Source organism: Taurulus bubalis (assembly GCF_910589615.1).
Source record: "Taurulus bubalis genome assembly, chromosome: 21".
Lineage (NCBI taxonomy): Eukaryota > Metazoa > Chordata > Actinopteri > Perciformes > Cottidae > Taurulus > Taurulus bubalis.
Genome location: NC_136609.1, coordinates 5,944,714 through 5,963,530, shown reverse-complemented (window position 1 = coordinate 5,963,530; position 18,817 = coordinate 5,944,714). Strand labels below are relative to the sequence as shown.

General features: G+C 38.6%; 1 protein-coding gene across 1 annotated transcript; it reads left to right on the top strand.

The window, feature by feature from the left end:
- Positions 1-4,407: 4,407 nt before the first annotated feature.
- Positions 4,408-18,256, top strand: LOC306752998 (dipeptidyl peptidase 4-like; the record flags this gene model as incomplete). Its single annotated transcript, XM_079236830.1, has 26 exons — positions 4,408-4,413; positions 4,795-4,882; positions 5,288-5,386; positions 8,185-8,276; positions 8,428-8,502; positions 8,587-8,639; positions 8,870-8,942; positions 9,108-9,228; positions 10,310-10,464; positions 10,541-10,638; positions 10,724-10,853; positions 12,810-12,848; positions 13,154-13,252; positions 13,406-13,476; positions 13,831-13,884; positions 14,083-14,195; positions 14,356-14,403; positions 14,470-14,592; positions 14,877-14,946; positions 15,037-15,231; positions 15,455-15,509; positions 16,137-16,236; positions 16,321-16,379; positions 16,471-16,543; positions 17,575-17,648; positions 17,734-18,256. 26 exons carry the CDS (start codon positions 4,408-4,410, stop codon positions 17,824-17,826), a joined length of 2,256 nt encoding a protein of 751 aa, XP_079092956.1. The 3' UTR covers positions 17,827-18,256.
- Positions 18,257-18,817: the final 561 nt, after the last annotated feature.

Here is an 18,817-nt window from a genome sequence, read left to right as displayed (position 1 = left end):
GCTTTTGTATTTTAGGATAAAATAAATGGCTGTGATGCATGGCTTCCTGTCACCGCTAGGTGGTGCTTTTGGGACTAATTTTAAATCTTCTATAACTTCAAGTAAGGCAGTTTTGGGATACAAACTTGTATACATAGGCAGAGACAACTTAATGTGCTTTACTTTAGGCGTTGCATTTCCTTACACAATGAAGAGGAACAATAAGGGGAATGAAATGAAACCAAACCAAATAAACATAGGAGGCCATTATACTTTTCAGGTGAACTTCATGTGGAATATAAAACTCTCTCTTCATCAAACAGCTGTCTGTTTATTAACCATGAAGATAAGAGCTTGACAACACAATATAAAATGCTCACAGAGCATGTATCATGTCAAAGACAGTCAACTGTGATATACATTTATCTAAAGTTACAAGGTGAGAATCCACAGCGCTGGGGGCGGTTTGAGGAGCCACTCTGCACTGTTTCACCCTTCAGTCAAACTGAAATCAGACAGCGTGGTTGTGAACGGTGCAGAGAATGCCTTCGCTTCCTGCTCAGCTCTGCTGTGTCTCAGGCTCTAACTCAACCACACATCTGTGGTGGGAGGGGACACTGCTGTAAACAGTCAGATTAGTGCAAGTGTGAGCGGTGCTGCGTGCTTGATAGTGCATGAGGGCATACACTGGCAGCTATGAAGGTAAATATGTCGCAATGCCTCGGGTGCATGTAGACGTTTGAGGGAATGATGGGAAATACATATATTGTTTTATTAGAATTTGAAGTCCTGCGATGGCGTGGCTTTAAATGTGGCCATGTTAATTGATGTCCCAGAAATCTATGTTCTGAAAACAAGCGATGAGCTAAATCTGCATTTTGTTATTCACAAATGTCCTTCTGAAAACCACAATATTTTGAAATCTGCAAAACATGACGCATGTGTTCAGATGCTACGGTCTACAAACATAATATTTACTTAAGCGTATTAGCACTCTTCTATTTATGTTATTAACAGACAACAAAAATATATTTAATGATGTGTCGTGTGACAACCACGTATCTTTAAAATATTATGATTTTGTAAAAAAAATGATTGGCTATCAATGTCTGCATACTGTATATTATTGGTGGGAGGAGTGTTCAAATCCTTTAATAAAGTAAAAGCAGGAGCAGAAGGTAACTGTCTGTTGGTCCCTTAACAACCCTGCTTTGTTGCAGCTCTTTGTCACGCTTCAGATGTCTATAACTTGTTCTAAAGAGAGTTTAAATTCTTGGAAATAACTGTTGGAGGCTCAAAGAGGTAAGAGAAACAAAACTAAACACATGTTAAGTCCAGAGGAGCAGACATGTTGGGATATTGTGCAGATGATACACTTAATTAGATTGTTATATGAAGGACTTGGCAGTTTTTTGTATTGGTATTTGTATACTTTTACTAAAATAAAAGCTTGAGAAATTAATACATCTTTCACAACTTATGAATAAGCAGGAATTTAGATGTTCACAAAACCCCGGTGACCCCTTGAGATTAAGTTAGTGTTAAAATTACTTCAATACTTTTACTTAAAGGGCTAATGTGTCAGGGGATCTAAACTGAAATGGAATATAATGTTCAATATAAGAATGTTTTTGCTTTTGTTAGCTTAGAATGAGCCCTTCATATCGACACAGGGAGCAGGTCCGCCATGTTTCTACAGTAGCCCAGAACGGACAAACCAAACACTGGCTCTAAACTTAAACTTTAAAAAAAACTTAAAACTTACACTTAAACTGTAGAGAGAGCCTTTCATATCTTTACGACACCTGAAGGCCATTGTAGTCACTACACGCTTGTGAAACTGTGGTACACTTTTGGAAAGAGAGGCGTGAGCAGAGGGTTATTCAGCTGGTTTGCAATCTACAACCACACCACTAGATACCACACCACTAGATGCCGCCCCATCCCACACTGTCCCTTTAAGTAGGAGGTTGCGTGCAGGACTTTAATTAAATGGAGTTCTTTTACCTTGTTGTACTGACACTTTTACAGATACCACACTGTAAAAACCCTACAAAATGTAGAAGCCAGTGTTGCGGTGAGCTGCAGCTACAGTACATTAGATACACACATAAGGATTAAAAGAAGCTTCTCTGACCATTTCTGACCCCAGCCATTTCCCTCACAGTTCTGCCAGACAATAACTTCCAAACTCCAACGCTACTCAACCTCGAGCCAAGAATGCCATTACAGTGATGACACGTACACCAGCACATCTGTTGAGATCCGAACTGTGTTTATCCCTGTGAATAAACACTGGACATGTCCCTCAGAGGAAGTAGTTCAGATGCAAAAATGCAAATTCCCAGCGAATATATATGTATACATATATATATATATATATATATATATATATATATATATATATATATATATATATATATATATATATATATATGTATATTTATTTCAAAATTATTTAAAGATCTTTGAGATTTGGAATGTTGGTCAGACAAAAAAAAAGTCACTTTCAGAACTTTTGATGGGCTTTTTTCATTAATACCCAAACTATTCAACAGGTTACTCAATAATAATTGATATTTTAAAGCCTTTTTTTTGTTGTCAGAATCATTTAGTCATTTTAAAATTGAATACTTTTGGATTGTTGATAAAGTCTCAACCTTATACATGTTTTCCAATTTTGTCATTTGTTTGTTACAAAAATTAAAGATATAACCTCACATTTCTGTTTGAATATACATGAAATAACCTAAGAAACAACTGTAGCGACCTTTAAATGGCTGGTAAATCACAACTTCCTCCATCTCTGTGATGCATAAATGTCTCTTCCTGTTTTTCCCCTGCTCCGTCACTCTCGCTCTCTCTCTCCCTCTCTCTCTCTGTCTCCTCACACAAACACTATATCTGTTCAATAAGCCCACATGTGTTCAAAGTGACACCTATAAACGGTTTTAACTGGGCTTATTGTCGAGTAAATGGAGGGCATCTATGAAGTGATGCTCTTCAAACAAGCCATGCTGCATTAGGGAAGACAACCACTGTCTATTTGTTTGCTGAGGATGTCCGGAGTGATGGGACAAGTGCATAATATGATGTCTATTCCCCATAAAGACACAGCTTTATATTTGTTAAGCTTTTAACAGGCTTTTAGCATTGCCTGTGGCTGGTCAGCACGTACTGATGCCGTATGAGCAAAGTGGGAAACTTTCACTGACTTTATTTTTAGCCTCTGTGCCGAACCAAAGTGTGCATGACGTCGGCGTGTTAAAATATCCTATTATTCTGATAAAATACTGAGTTTTCACCCTTGTGCCACGTGGTCGGTGACATAGTTCTCACGCTGCCCTTGGGAACTAGACCCAAACAGGAAGGGTATTAATGATTATGTAAACACAGCGAATGGCATTCATGACAGTCGGTTTATTAGCCTGTTATCAGTCATCCAACAGTCATGTGAAGTCCGCTGAGACACTGGTGGACCAGGGCTAAGAGCCTCTGATTGGCTGTGACTCATTGTCATCATTGGTTGGGTTGGTTAGGTTTAGGCATGATCAGTGAGATTGGTTAGCCTCTGGTAAGAATATCTGGGTAAGCCAATCAGAGGCAGAGTAGAGCGGCTCATACCACAGACCATACTGTTGTACCATGTCCACTATATCAGTTTAGCATGTTAGCATGCTAACATTATTGCATTAGCACTAAGCACAAAGAACAGTTGAGGCTGATGGGAGAGTCATTAGTTGTGTAGGTGGTTTATCAGAAACCAAAATATTGGACAGATTGGAAGTTTGACCTTATGATAAAAAGTTAGGAGATTTAGTGGGGGACATGAGTAAAAATCTAAACCTAACTTCATGATATTTGTTAATTGTTAATTGACAGTTAACTAAAATGTACAAATGTCAACGCCATGAAAAGCTGATTTGTCCTCTGGGGACCATGAATGTTCTTAATTTTCTTGGCAATCCATCCTATAGTGGAGATGTTTCAGGCAGTATTTCCGCTCGACATTGCCTTGACACTAGCATGGCTAAAAGCAGTGAAGAAAGGATGGAGCCCTTTTGTTTTCCAAATCATGAATATGGCAATACTGAATAAACAAAATACTGGTGCTCATAATCTTCTCATGAAGGGACATTTTCTATTCATCTGGATATTGGACCATGTTTTAAATCTATGTTTTTGTAGAAATGTATTTTTTCGCTGCATAAAAAAAGATAAAATTCAAGTGCATTGAGTCATCTGGTTTCATACTGTAATAGGATCCAAGCTATTTACTTAGTAAAAAGAAGAAGTCCTTCTTAGACAAGAACAATGACTTTGTTAAAATCTTCTGAATGTTGCAGCTTTGAACAAAAATGTAACTCATTTGAAGTTGCAAGTCACTTGCAGTTTACAAGTAGAATAACTGGCCACGTTCTCCAAAAGATGGCCGTGTGAATGATGAGGATACGCGCCTGGAATAGTTGACAGTTTGAGGGAACGGCCTTATAAGCAGCCGCTAACTTCCTCAAACAACACCGACATGAACATCTGGCCAACTCCTCTCCGCCGCGCATTTATTGTCCCCACCTTTGAAACTTCAGTTGAGATAATATTTAACGAGCAAAAAGCCAGCGAGTCGCATAACTCTTAGTGCAGGCTGCTTCGCGCGCGCGTGCGCCGACGGGCTTGTGATTCAGACGGTGATCTTGGTCGCACGCTCTCACCTTAGCGCAGAAACGATGGTTGGTGGTTTGGTTAATAATACTCACATATCAGGTGTTATTGTCCGGGCAAGGGAGATTCTGAGTGTTTGGTCCGCTCTGTACGCAGGTTTCCATCGGGAAGGTGATCCTCGGAGTGGTCGGGTTGGCGTCGGTCGTCATCCTGATAGCGGTGCCAATGTCAATATTCTTGAAAGGTGAGTGTTTCTGCTATTCCAATGTCTCACATGTTTGGCACTAGTGCCCTTTAGTCGCATTACGCGTGCGTCATTACGCACGATCTGTTTTAAATGGCACCGCTTCTACATAAGCCTATGAGTACATGTAAAGCAAGTTATGTTTCCGTTTAAGAATAACACAAAAATCGGGGTGTTACATCACTAAAGGAGGATTGTAATTTAGTTCCATGTGCGTGCCTTTAAATAGTTTAATTCTCACTCAGCACACATATGACAGAAATAGCCCCAAATAAGCACTGACATGAGCAATATTTCTGTCACAGCCTTTACGGCACTTGCCTTCTTTTATGATGTGTTGTGTGTCTGATATCATATCTGTAACCTGTGCCCTTTAAGTCCCCACCAATGTGTTGTTGTTTTCAGAGGATCAGGCAGGGAACAAGAACACAAGATCATTCACCCTGGAGGACGTCTTCAACAGTTCACTGAAACCAAAGTCTTTCAGCATGAGGTGGATCTCAGGTGGGAGGATTACACCTGTGGAAAGCAGTGATAATAAAGTGGAGGTGGAACATGATGACACTGATAACAGCCATATGGCTTCAAAACTGTAAATGTGTCACAGAGGATGCTTTATTATCAGCCACAATATCCTCCTTCACTCTAGTTATTAATTCACTGAGATGAATCCCCTCATTCATGTGTGTGTGTGAATGATTGCCCTACGACGTTAGGATAAATGGTAATAGCAATTTATTTATTTGCGAGTAGTAGGCATGATGAAAAAGTGACAACTATCAAAAACAGTGGATGCTATAGAATAATAACAATAATAAAAGCAGTAATTGTATTAGCAATGCTAACAGCAATGCAACTAATAAAAGTAATGATAATAGCAGGAGGTGTCGGGCAGGACCACGATCCAGATAACCGCGATCCATGTAAACAGAAGGAGATAGAGAAAAGGAGGCATCAGCAAGGCCACCGCAGGACCCAGGAGGCAGGAGGAAGGGCCCAGGAGGCAGGAGGAAGGGCCCAGTAGGCAGGAGGAAGGGCTCAGTAGGCAGGAGGCAGGACCGGCTCCAGACACAGCCACTATCTATGGAAACCTGAGAGACGATAAAGCTCAAAGACTCCAGGGAAGAAGTAAAGTCAGTAATGTGGATTTAAGAGACATGAATTCGTCCAGAAGGAGAGAGAGAAGAGGAGAGAGGAGCTCAGTGTATCTAAGATGTCCCCCAGTAATCTAGGCCTATAGCAACATATCTTGGGGCTGGACCAGAACAAACCTGAGCCAGCCCTAACTATAAGCGCTATCAAAGAGGAAAGTCTACTCTTAACTGTGGTGACACATGTCTGCCTGAAAGTGGTAGCTGGTTCCAGAGAAGAGGAACTTGATAACTGAAGGCTCTGGCTCCCATCCTCCCTCTTAAGACTCTAGGAACCACAAGTAGCCCTGCCTTCATTGAGCGCAGCTCTCTAGTGGGGTAATATGATACTATAAGCTCTCTAGTGGGGTAACATGGCACTATAAGCTCCTTAAGGTATGATGGTGCCTCACCAATTAAGGCTTTGTAGGTAAGGAGAAGGATTTTAAATTGGATTCTGGTGTTTACAGGGAGCCAGTGGAGAGAAGCTAATACAGGAGTAATGTGATCTCTTCTCTTAGTTTGTGTTGGTACACAAGCTGCAGGATTCTGGATCAACTGGAGAGATTTAACTTGGGAGTTAAAGGACAAGTCCAGATCAAAGATAACTCTGAGATTCCTTAAAGTGATGCTGGATGCCAGGGCAATTCCATCTACAGAAACTATATCTTTAGAAAAATAATTTCTGACGTGTTCTGGACCTAGTAAAATAACTGTGTCTAAGTTTAACATCAGGAAGTTGCAGGTCATCCATATTTTTTGTTAAGACATGCTTGAAGTTTAGCGAGCTGGTTGGTTTCGTCTGGCTTGATCGATAGATATAATTGAGTATCATCGGCATAACAATGAAAGTTTATGGAGTGTTTTCTGATAATATTGCCTAAAGGAAGCATATATAAAGTGAATAAAATTGGTCCAAGCACAGAACCGTGTGGAGCTCCAGGACAAACGTTGGTTGTCATCGAGGCCTCATCGTTTACAAATATAAACTGAGATTGATCTGATAAATATGATTTAAACCAGCTTTGTACAGTTCCTTTAATGCCAATTGACTGATCTAGTCTCTGTAATAGGATGTGATGATCAATGGTGTCGAACACTAAGGTTTAACAAGTACAGAGACAAGTCCTTTATCTGATGCAATTAGAAGCTCATTATTAATGTTCACCATGTCTCTGTGCTATGGTGTTTTCTAAATGCTGACTAAAATATATATAATATATATACTACAAATAAACTATTATTATGTAGAAAGTCACACAACTGGTTTGCGACTACTTGATCAAGGATCTTAGAGAGGAAGAGAAGGTTAGAGATCGGTCTTTAATTAACCAACACCTCTGGATCAAGAGTGGGATTCTTAAGAAGAGGTTTAATTACAGCTTCTTTTAAAGACGGTTGTACATGACCCGATAGTAAAGACCCATTGATAATACCTAGTAGAGAGGCGCTAATTAAAGGTAAAACTTCTTTAAGGAGCCTCGTCAGGATGGAGTCTAAGAGACAGGTAGAATGTTTAGAGGTAGAAACCACTGAAGACAATTGGTCAAGGTTGATGGGAGAAAAGCATCTAAATATTTATCAGTGTTTACAGCTGTTTCTAAGGCTACTCTATTTGAGGATAGATCGGTACTGGTTGAAGGCAGAAGATTATTAATCTTGTCTCTAATAATTAGAATTTCATCATTGAAGAAGTTCATGAAGTCATTACTACTGAGGTCTATAGGAATACACGAGCTCTAACTACATGATAACATTCACCCATTCACACACTGATGGCAGCGCTCCTGCGGACCGGAGGAACCAGGGATCAAACCAACAATCTTTCGATTTGTGGATAAACTGCAGCAATTAATATAGCAGTAAATAACTATAGATATAGTGGAGTAACCTGAGCAGAGAAGTCGCTTTCCCTCTGTGTGTGATGTAATCAGAAATTCCTTGTGCTTTGTTTACATAGCAAACCAGCTGTGAGTGCCTTCTGTGATTCTGTAATGCATGTCTTCGTTACAGACGATAATGGCGTCCCAAACCTTTGGTGTCTTGGCTGAAGCGTAGCGCCCACCCTCCAGTCTTTAATGGATCATCAATTATTGACTGTTTATCTATATGCTACCACATTATCTGGAATCCAGTAATGCTATAAAATTACCCCCCCGTCATCTGTCACAGATCATCAGTATCTGAATAAGACCCAGGGCTCAGTCTTCATCCAGAACGTGGTCACAGGAGAGTCCTTGGAGTTATTAAGCAGAGACAAGTTCGTAAGTTATCCTCTGTGAGCTTCATTTTTGTAACCACATGAAATTGGCATGAAAACTACATACCCATCCCAAACAGACGCAGTTTTGTCTGTGAGGTCATAAGGGTCATAAGGGTAAAACTCTCACAACATTTTGATTTTTCCCGATACAGAGCGAAAAAGACGCTTATGATTACCAGCTGTCCGCTGACCACAAATATGCGGCATTCATGAGCAAACGTTCCAAGGTACAATAAGCTTTTATTCACATAAATCTGACTCATATTTAAACTGTTCACATTACAGTGTTGTTGTTTTTTTTGTCCCATTAGCTGTGGCGGCATTCATTTACAGCTACATATTCACTCTATGACATACATTTAAAGTAAGTACCCTATCTATGAATTTTCTTTCCTATTTCTACATCCACAACAAGTATGTGGCTTCCTATTCATGCTCTTATAATAATGCAATGCACGTCAGTAAAAACATCCACCATATGGTCCATGTTGAGCATGCAAAGTTGATTATTTTAGAATATGTCTTCTGAAATAAAAATAATAGTACGGATCTCTAAAGATTCACAAATCTTTTTTTTTTTTTACTTCATCTCAGCATATTCTTCCCACCCTCTGACACTCCTGAAGAAATCCAGTACTTTGCCTGGGCTCCTGAGGGGAACAAATTGGTAAGCCGGGACATGTAAATGATTGCTGCTATGTGCATAACTTTGAGAGACAGTTCGGCTTTGAAGGTTGGTGATGGAGGAGGTGATCGGCCTTTCCCAAACACTCGAGCAGAGCAAGCTGGCCTTTTCTAAACTCGGGTATTTGTGTTTTTATTGTATTTTCAGGCCTATGTTTGGGAAAATAATGTGTATATAAAGACCAGCCCTGAATCGCCACCGAAGCAAGTCACTCATAATGGCAAGGAGAATCTGATTTTGAATGGGATCCCGGACTGGGTGTATGAGGGTATGTGGCACATGATATAGTCAACACACTACAAAACCCCATTAGCCTAGCATCTGTATCTGGATACTTTAGGACATCTGATCCACAGGTTTTGCCGGAAACAGATTGAGTTTTAATATCATGTATGAACGGAGTATAAATCAACTACTAACTGGGAAGTACCAAGTACTTTTATTGATACAATAACTATGAAAAATAAGTCTGGTTTTAGACATCTGTTAATTGTTCCACCAAAGCAATAGATATTTATCTTTTAACCTTTTAGATGAGTTTAATTTACTCTATTCAGACTCTTCTCAAACACTGTTCATAAGTATACTAAAACTACGAAGAGCAATGCACTAGAATTGGTATATAATCAAATTACTGAGCCACAAAATACTGAGCCAGGACAGAAGAGGGCAGGGTGGACGGGGATGGGTCTAAAAACACTGGACTTTCACCCAGGAGACATCTGTTCATGTCCTGTATGAAACCAGAAGTCAACATTGATTCATATTTCACTCACCATACTTTAGTAACAGAACCTTGTAGTTATTTGAACTCAAACCACAATATTTTCCTGAAAACAAAATAACTTTTCATAAGATCATACGGACCGTTGTTTGAGAATATGTTGATCCTTTACATGTAACTTTTGTGGTAAATGGTACTTGTTGGAGTAGTCTTACTTAATTTTCATTCATCCCCAAGGGCACTTGTAGAGAAAAAATATATACTTTTACGTATTTGTACTGCACTGTACTGCATATATTGTCTTGGTATATTAAACATTCATCATTGTCTAATCGGGATATAATCAAGTGACATTTGAATACATATTTACTTTTTCATGTGTGAAATCCTTGCTTCTCCATCATGTCCGATGTCAGTAAGTAGGACAAAGTGTCCATTTTGTTTGAGGACAATGCATTTTTGTAAGTTATAAGGTTGAATAATTACCCCATATAGGACTAATGCTGCAGTACATACAACAACAACATGGCAATGTTTTTTTTAGCTCAAAGTCTTTTAGTAGGAATTGAACCCCCTGACCCAAGGTAAACCTGAACCCTAACAGCTTCACACTTCCCCCTTACAGAGGAGATGTTCTCATCCAATCAGGCCCTCTGGTGGTCACCTGGAGGGAAGTACGTGGCTTACGTTGAGACCAACGACACAAACGTCCACACCATAGAGTACTCCTGGTATGGAGAGAACCAGTACCCCAGCACTGTTTCCATTCCATATCCAAAGGTGGGACATTAGACTCTAACAAGCTTGTACTGGGATCATTGTATTCGCAAATCTCTTACACCCTTTTCTCGTGCAGCCCGGAACGCCCAACCCTACTGTGAAACTGTTTGTTGTGGACACTGACAACACAACAGAAATCTCTGAGGTTGTTATTCCAGCATCCTTCAGCTCAAGGTATTGAATCAGCCTATCCATTATTATTACAGTGAAGTAAATCAGAAACAAAAAGAAGCTGAAAGGTTTTTTTGTTGCCCCATAGTGAGCACTACTTGGCGACTGTTACTTGGGCAACAGATGAACGTATTGCTGTCCAATGGCTGAAGAGAGTACAAAACCACCTCATCCTTCAGATCTACAATTTTACTGGAAACAGCTGGGTTCCCTCTGAGGTAAAACATGATATTATGAACAAGTAATATGGTTTTGATAGCATGAAATTGGACACTGGTATTACACAGATATACCATGCAAGCAACTTATCGATGGGTTTTGAGTACACAGACTATTTCAATAGAGGTACATTTTTGCTGAAAGGGAGGGTACTGTAAAGGTTGTATATATCTGTACTTTTTTAGTTCTGTCAACTGCTAACCAGAGGCGTCAAAAGTAGTCACATTCATTACTCAAGTAGAAGTATAGATACTAGGGTTTAAAAATACTTCTGTAAAAGTTGAAGTATCAACTCAAGCTTTTTACTTAAGTAAAAGTGTAAAAGTACTGGTTTCAAAACTACTTAAAAGTATAAAAGTAAAAGTAATGTAAGGGACATTTTTTTCCCCATTAAGGACAAACTCTTAAGCTCCTCCCCCCAAAACAATACTTTTTCTAAAGGCCATAATGACTATAATGTTTTAAAATGTTATGTTGAAAAATGTGGGATGCACTAGGCTACCCGTTTCAGCTGCTTATATGGCCATTTAAAATTATCACATTTTATTACAATGCAAATACACTAAAGTACCATATGTGTACTGAGCATTAACATGCGTTTCATGGAGCGGAAGACATGATAACTAGTTGCCTATAAGTATTGTAATAGTGCAAAATAGGCGGCGGCGGCGAGTCCGACACAAACACTTAAAGCTGTGGTTCTCAAACTTTTTTTTGTAAATAACATAATTGTGTGACTCATCTGTGCTTTTATAAATAACAGAATAAAGAAAAGTAAATCAGATTACCCCATCAGACAATGTTTTGTGTAAGTTCTATCTGTGCAAAAAATAACTCGTATTTAGTTACTACTAAATAGCTCATTGTGGAAAACAATAAGCTTTTAATTTTTTTTGCCAAACAAAACAGAATGAGTGCAGATATGTGAGCCATCACATATCAGTATTAGTGGCTGCAGTGAACTGCTTTCCTCTACACACATATTATAAACGGGGTTGTAGATTTGATACGGCCTCTCTCAATTCATGCTTCAAATTAGCTTAGATCTGTTTTTTTATTTTCAGAAACGCAACAGCAGGAAAAGACGAGCTCACGGCGTCGCGTCAAATCGCGCAAGCGTAACCTGTTTACGGCGTACCGTAACCATTTACCCAAAAGTACAGGCATTTGTCCATGTATTTATTAATGACTTAGTTTTATATCCGTGTACTTTGTACTTTTGTACTATGTGAAGCCAGCAGCTCATTGTTGGTAGAAGACACAAGCACTTTGGCTCGTTTCACCCAGAGCAGGAGAGCTGTGATAACAATGCTGATGTGTAGGTAATATTTATCTCGTTCACTATCTTAGTTTGCCGTGTTAGCATGCTAGTTTGCTAATTAGCACTAAACTCAAAGTATAGCCGTAGATGCACATCCTCTGGGACCACAGATGTTTGTACAAAAAATCACAAGAAACCATCAGTAGTTCTTGAGATATTTTAGTCTGGACCAAGTGGTGGACCAGCTGACATTGCTATCCATAGAGCCGCCCTGCTAGCCGGACTCAAAATGCATTCCTTACGGACAGGAGGGATACTTGCAGCAACAAAAACACACAGTTTATTGATTTACAACAGACACATTTCAACTTCTCCTTTTAACTACCTGGAAAATAGCAAGACCTCCATATATACTTAACAATAATAAATTATGAGCATTTCTTGCCTTTCACTTTGTTCCTTTTGTTACGGACATAGTGGTAACTGACGGAAAGTCACAGTTGTAGATTTAACCTAGTTGTAAAGACATGAAGACATTTTTGCTACTTGGAAATGTCCCATGTTGGCTAAAGGGTTTATCAAATTATGTTCTGTGTTGCAACATCTCTTTGAATGAAGACTGATAAGCCTTGTATGCTGTTATAAAATCTAGCTTAGTACAGCTATAAAAAACTAAGTGTATTTCTTTTTACAGCATCTGGAGTTGAAGAGCACCCTGGGTTGGATTGGACGGGTATGTCCAGTGCACAGATAAAAGATATTATTGTGTGTATTAAAGCCTGATATTTCTTCTTTTCCTGTGCCATAGAGCTCCATAGTTGTCCAGAATTGTACCATGACACACACTGTAGTTTATTTGGACTCAATCCCACATTCACCCCTCTGCTTACCCGAATACTCAATAAAGCACGAATGCAGATTATTCCGGCGCTGAAAATAGTCCCCATTCACATCACAGTTGGAATGAGTGGACTTGAGTCTGAGAGCAACCAAGTAGAGAAGTCAGAGAATATATAATGATATAATTGTTCTTCCTAGTTTTCTCCATCAGAACCAGTTTTTGACACAGACAAGAACAACTATTACCTGCTGATGAGCAACAACAAAGGGTACAAGCACATCCATCATGTGGTCGGGGTAGGTTGAAGGATATTTTAGTCAGTAGTCCAGTATAACAGCGGCAAATTGCTCTTTTTTGAGAATTGCACAATATCCACCATATTGTACAGTATTCATTGATTATCAGTAGCATGTTACCACCCACACACTCTGCTCTGACTCATCACGCAGGGCATAGCTACAGCAATCACCTTTGGAGAATGGGAAGTCGTCGACATTCTGAAAGTGACTGCAGATAGTGTGTAAGTTGCTGTGTTATCTGCATACAGCTGTATACACGTGCATGAGACCTGATAAGCATGCAATTTCAAAAGTCAAAGTCAGTTTTATTGTCAATTTTGTGCAATGTGCAAACATGCAGAAGATCGAAAGTATGTTTCTCTTCTGTCCAACATATAGAGAATTTCTCTCTCTCTTGAGAAAAAAGAAGGGATATCTCCACACTGTATGACTGTACTGACTGTAGATGTGTGTATTTCACAACATTATGCAAATGTAATTATTTGGTGTCTCTTGAAACGTTGGAATTGTCGCCAAATTATAATGGAGTTTAAGAGAAAATTCTTTCTCACTCATTCATAACAATCATTCCTCAGATATTATTCAAGTAATCAAGAGGGCAACTTGCCAGGAGGAAGGAATGTTTACAAGTAAGGCTCTTTATTTTACTATTTTTATATTTTTGCTAGTTATTTGAGAACATTACTTGATACAAAGCACTTCTGCAGACTTACTGTGTGTGTGTGTGTGTGTGTGTGTGTGTGTGTGTGTGTGTGTGTGTGTGTGTGTGTGTGTGTGTGTGTGTGTGTGTGTGTGTGTGTGCGTGTGTGTGTGTGTGTGTGTGTCAGGTGGACCACAGAAGGACCAATTAAGTGTCTGACTTGTTCGTTACGCAAAGACTGTCAGTATAACTCAGCCTACTTCAGCCACAATGCCTCCTTCTACCGTATGAGCTGCAGTGGTCAGTTATACTTTTCTGTCTTTTTTTCCAATCCCTTTCTGATTTTTGCAATATTACAGACAGTGGTATATTAATAATATAGAGAGACATTATTATTATGTATACAGAATATATGATATACAATAATAGCTTATACTATTGTTATAATTTTTTCGCAAAGGTCCTGGCATTCCTTACTATTCTCTCATGGATAACAGGAATGATAAAGGTGATCCAGAAATTTGAAATAAAATCTGAAATAATATCAAGAAGGAGAAAATGTTATTCTAATGAGCTGTCTATATTCTTTTATTTGTAGAGCTCAATGCTTTGGAGGACAATAAAGTGTTTAGCAGCCTGATATCTGACATCCAAATGCCCTCTATGCTTCGCACCTCCATCAGCCTCGGAGGATTCAGTAAGTGAATTCAACAACCACAAAATATGAATTATATAAAGTGTTGCCGATGGGCAGATTTAGTTCCCGTTAGACAGGCTTTGTGCTAAGCTAAGCTAACCGGCTAGCTTCATGGAGGGGTATCAATCTTCTCATCTAACCCACGGCAAGAACGCAAATATGCATTGTTCACAAAATGTTGAAATAAACTTTGATATAGATTGGGAGCTATTTGAAAGTAAAACAAAAAAAGAGTTTGTCTTCCTTGTTAATGATTATTCACACCTTTCTATTCTTTTCGACAGATCTCTGGTACCAGATGCATTTGCCTGCAGGTTTTGATAAATCCAAGAAGTATCCTTTACTAATAGATGTGTAAGAATTTATTTAAAAAAAACATTTAATTAGAAATGCTTTTAAAAAGAGAGCTCATAAACTGATACTGGATGTTGCCCAACCTTCCAGGTATGCCGGTCCCTGCAGTCAAAAAGCCGACTTTGTCTACAGGGTGAGCTGGTCCACCTACCTGGCCAGCACTGAGAAAGTCATCGTCGCCAGCTTTGATGGAAGAGGAAGCGGTTACCAAGGCGACAAGTTAATGCACGCAATCTACAAAGGTCTGGGAACCTATGAGGTGGAAGATCAGATAACAGCAGTCAGGTAAGTAAAGCAAGGACCAGTTTAGACAAGTCAATGCTTCACGCCGCTCGAACAAACAGCTTCGCCCTCCGTTTCCCAGGAGAGCTTGATCAAACTGGATTTGACACACACACCGGAATCATCATGAGCACCACAGAGTGACGGGGATGATCAGAATGTCAGTCGATCCTTTTCAATTACTGCCCCATGTTGAGATAGTTGTCTTTTTTTTTCATTATTATAGGGAATTCATCAAATTGGGCTACATTGACAAAGACAGAGTTGCTATTTGGGGCTGGGTAAGTTATGCAAAATTAAACATTATTTTTTAATGTATAGCCCTTACAATCTGTATTTCATTCGTCCCTGCTGTTTATTTATATCTGCTGTCAATGTGTTTTTTGACCTATGAATACTTATCTATTTATTTATTAAATAGTTTTATTTAATTTTTTAACTTTATTTATATGAGTTTATATACACATACATGTATGTATGTAGATATATGTGTGCATGAGGATGTGTATATACATTTGTGTGAATATCCATCTGTATAACACGTTGTACTGAAGGGAATAATACAAATCCTAATTACAAAACATTTAAACACATTGATGCATTTAAAACAATTAAAAAGTTACTTTTTGTTATGCTCTGGGTGGTGCTTTGTTTTTACTGGACTGTTTTCAAAATGGCTGCCAGGTCATAAACTTTCCCATTTTACAGGTGAACAGTAAATAAAATATGTTACTGAAAACATCTGAGGTGAGAAATAGGCAAAGCAGTAACATAATCCTGATTCATAGTTTGACAGTTTGATCAGTATTGCGTTACTGGCTGTAGCTTTAAGAAATATGCAGTGCGTTATTTTTTAGTTCAGACGGCAATAAAGGGCCCTGTTATCAGCTGTTTTTCTTCTTCCACAGTCTTATGGTGGATACGTGACATCAATGGCCTTGGGATCTGGAAGTGGAGTTTTCAAATGTGGAATGGCGGTCGCTCCAGTGTCCAAATGGGAATATTATGGTTAGTTCTTCATGTTTACAATCTCCTCAGATCTAACACACTCACTTTAACGACACACAATATCTGCATCTCCGTTTATTCCAGATTCCATCTACACAGAGCGCTACATGATGGAGCCCTCAGAGAATTTAGTTGCCTACACCGTGAGTTTCCCACGCAGCGATATCACTCTCCTATCTGTTTGTCATGCTGTTGCCTCTGGTCACCAATAACCATAAATCTGACTGTGTGCAGAATTCCACAGTAACTGCAAGGGCCAAGCATTTCCATTCAGTGCAGTATCTCCTGGTTCATGGAACAGCTGACGGTGAGATATGCAGGGCTACTATTTATGTATTAACAATTTAATTTATATGTTGTACAGTGACACCAATCAGGCATGTTCTGTTTGTTTGTTAAGGGCTGTCAATAAAGTGTTTTTATTCTGGATACTCAATAAAGTGTTATCTAAAACTCAACTAGTATTAGTGATACAAAACCAGGTCAAACATTAGGAATAGTAGGATATTTTCTTTCTTATTTTTTTAATTCTTAAGTCGTTTTAAAAAAATTTGTTCACCTGATCTGCATTGTGTGTATGCACTTACTGTTGTCAGAGGGATATTGGGATTTAAATATAATTTACACAGACTTTAGCCCTATTTTAGCTAGTATTATAGATCATATTGTTTATCAATAATTGTAATAACAATAATAATTATGATCAAATAAAAAAGTAATTCATATTATACTATATGATATTTATTTAACACAGAATGTGAATGGGTTTCCATGTTTCCATGAAGATGAACTTCCTGAATTTGCAGCCAAAATCACAGATGACCGCTACAAAATAACTACGGTCAGAGACACATAGTTATCCCGTGTCATTTTATTGGGCGTCAACCTCACATTCAAAAAAAGACTTGAAGCTTAAATATATGATTCCAGTCTTGGTTACAGACATCTGCATTGATTCAAATAAGAGCAAAGCTGTTGTGTATGACGTAACAATTACAGTTACCTTTTTTTGTATCCTAATTACGTAACCCCCCCTTCAAATGTCTGTTATTTCCCAAGCCTGCCTAATTCTCAGCAAGAAAGCAAATCAGCGTACTTTCAAAGATGTTGAACTAATACCTTCAAATTGAACACTCATGGTGTTCAGGGAATGTTTGTTAGGATTTTGTTGACCTTTAGTCTAGTGCCACCTTCAGATCAAACTCTCTCCGTGACTAACGCTTCGGCCATGGCAGGAAGTCAAGTCCCCAGTGACCCCGGCTGACCTTTCAACACCAAAATGGACCGATTGCGTTGGAAACCTTGTTAATCATTGTGCGTTGTTGTTCTGTTTTCTAGACAATGTCCATTTCCAGCAGGCAGCCGAGATCTCTGAAGCTCTGGTGGACCAGCAGGTGGACTTTGAGGCGATGGTGAGGAATCTGGAAAATCCAATGACTGGAAGAGCGTGGCCTAGTGTCATTAAATAATACATTATTTTCTGCCCTCGTCTTTCAGTGGTACACGGACAAGGATCATGGGCTCGGCGGCTCGGCCTATCAACACGTCTACACACACATGAGTCACTTCCTACAGAGGTGCTTTGCATGAAGTCCACTGGATCTCTTTACGTTGCCTCATGTGAATAATAATTAATAATTTTGGATAAAATCTTTAATTGTAAATGCAGGCTTGATTATTAGTGGTCCAAATGCCAGAAAAGTACAAAGTGGTCCATGTCAAAATATATTTCTGTATCTTGAGAAACTTTGTATTTGTCTCTATATTTAGTCATAAAAAAAATGCTTCTTTGGAAATTTTTACTTACATTTTTACATTTTTACTTCATTAGACATGAAAAGTTTGATTTATTATTTAATTATTTTATTTCTTGATTTAAGTTTTAAAGAGGTTGTTACCTAACTCGGGGAACAACATAGACATGATAATATAAAAGTGTACTTGTACTACTGTAATAGAGTACAGTACAGTAGGCATATTGTATTTAGTTACCTACTGCACAGCAGTACCTTTATACAGTTTTACCAAATGTATGTGATTGTCGGATTGTTTTGTAAAATAATAAATAATTACATAATGAAACTCTTTTTGCTTGAAATATGTTGTTCTTCAATCAGTTCAAGTGGAAACCTGCATAACAATGATAGCCTTCATTATTTTTATTGAATTTTCCGCTATGCTAGCAGGTCAGCGAGTAGCTGAATGCTAACGTCAGTATGCTAACATGCTCACAGTGATAATGTTAACATGCTAATGTTTAGTATGCTCACGTTCAGAGGTGTCAAAAGTATTCACATTCATTACTCAAGTAGAAGTATAGATACTAGGGTTTAAAAATACTTCTGTAAAAGTTGAAGTATCAACTCAAGCTTTTTACTTAAGTAAAAGTGTAAAAGTACTGGTTTCAAAACTACTTAAAAGTATAAAAGTAAAAGTACTGTAAGGGGAACTCTTCAGCCGCGTCACTACCCCACCTCCCCCCAAAACAATCATTTTCAAGCTGTACTTGAACTATTTGGAGTAAATGCATGGTCTTGGTCTCTTTTGAAAGGTAACAATCTGAAGGTTTTTCCCTCAATAG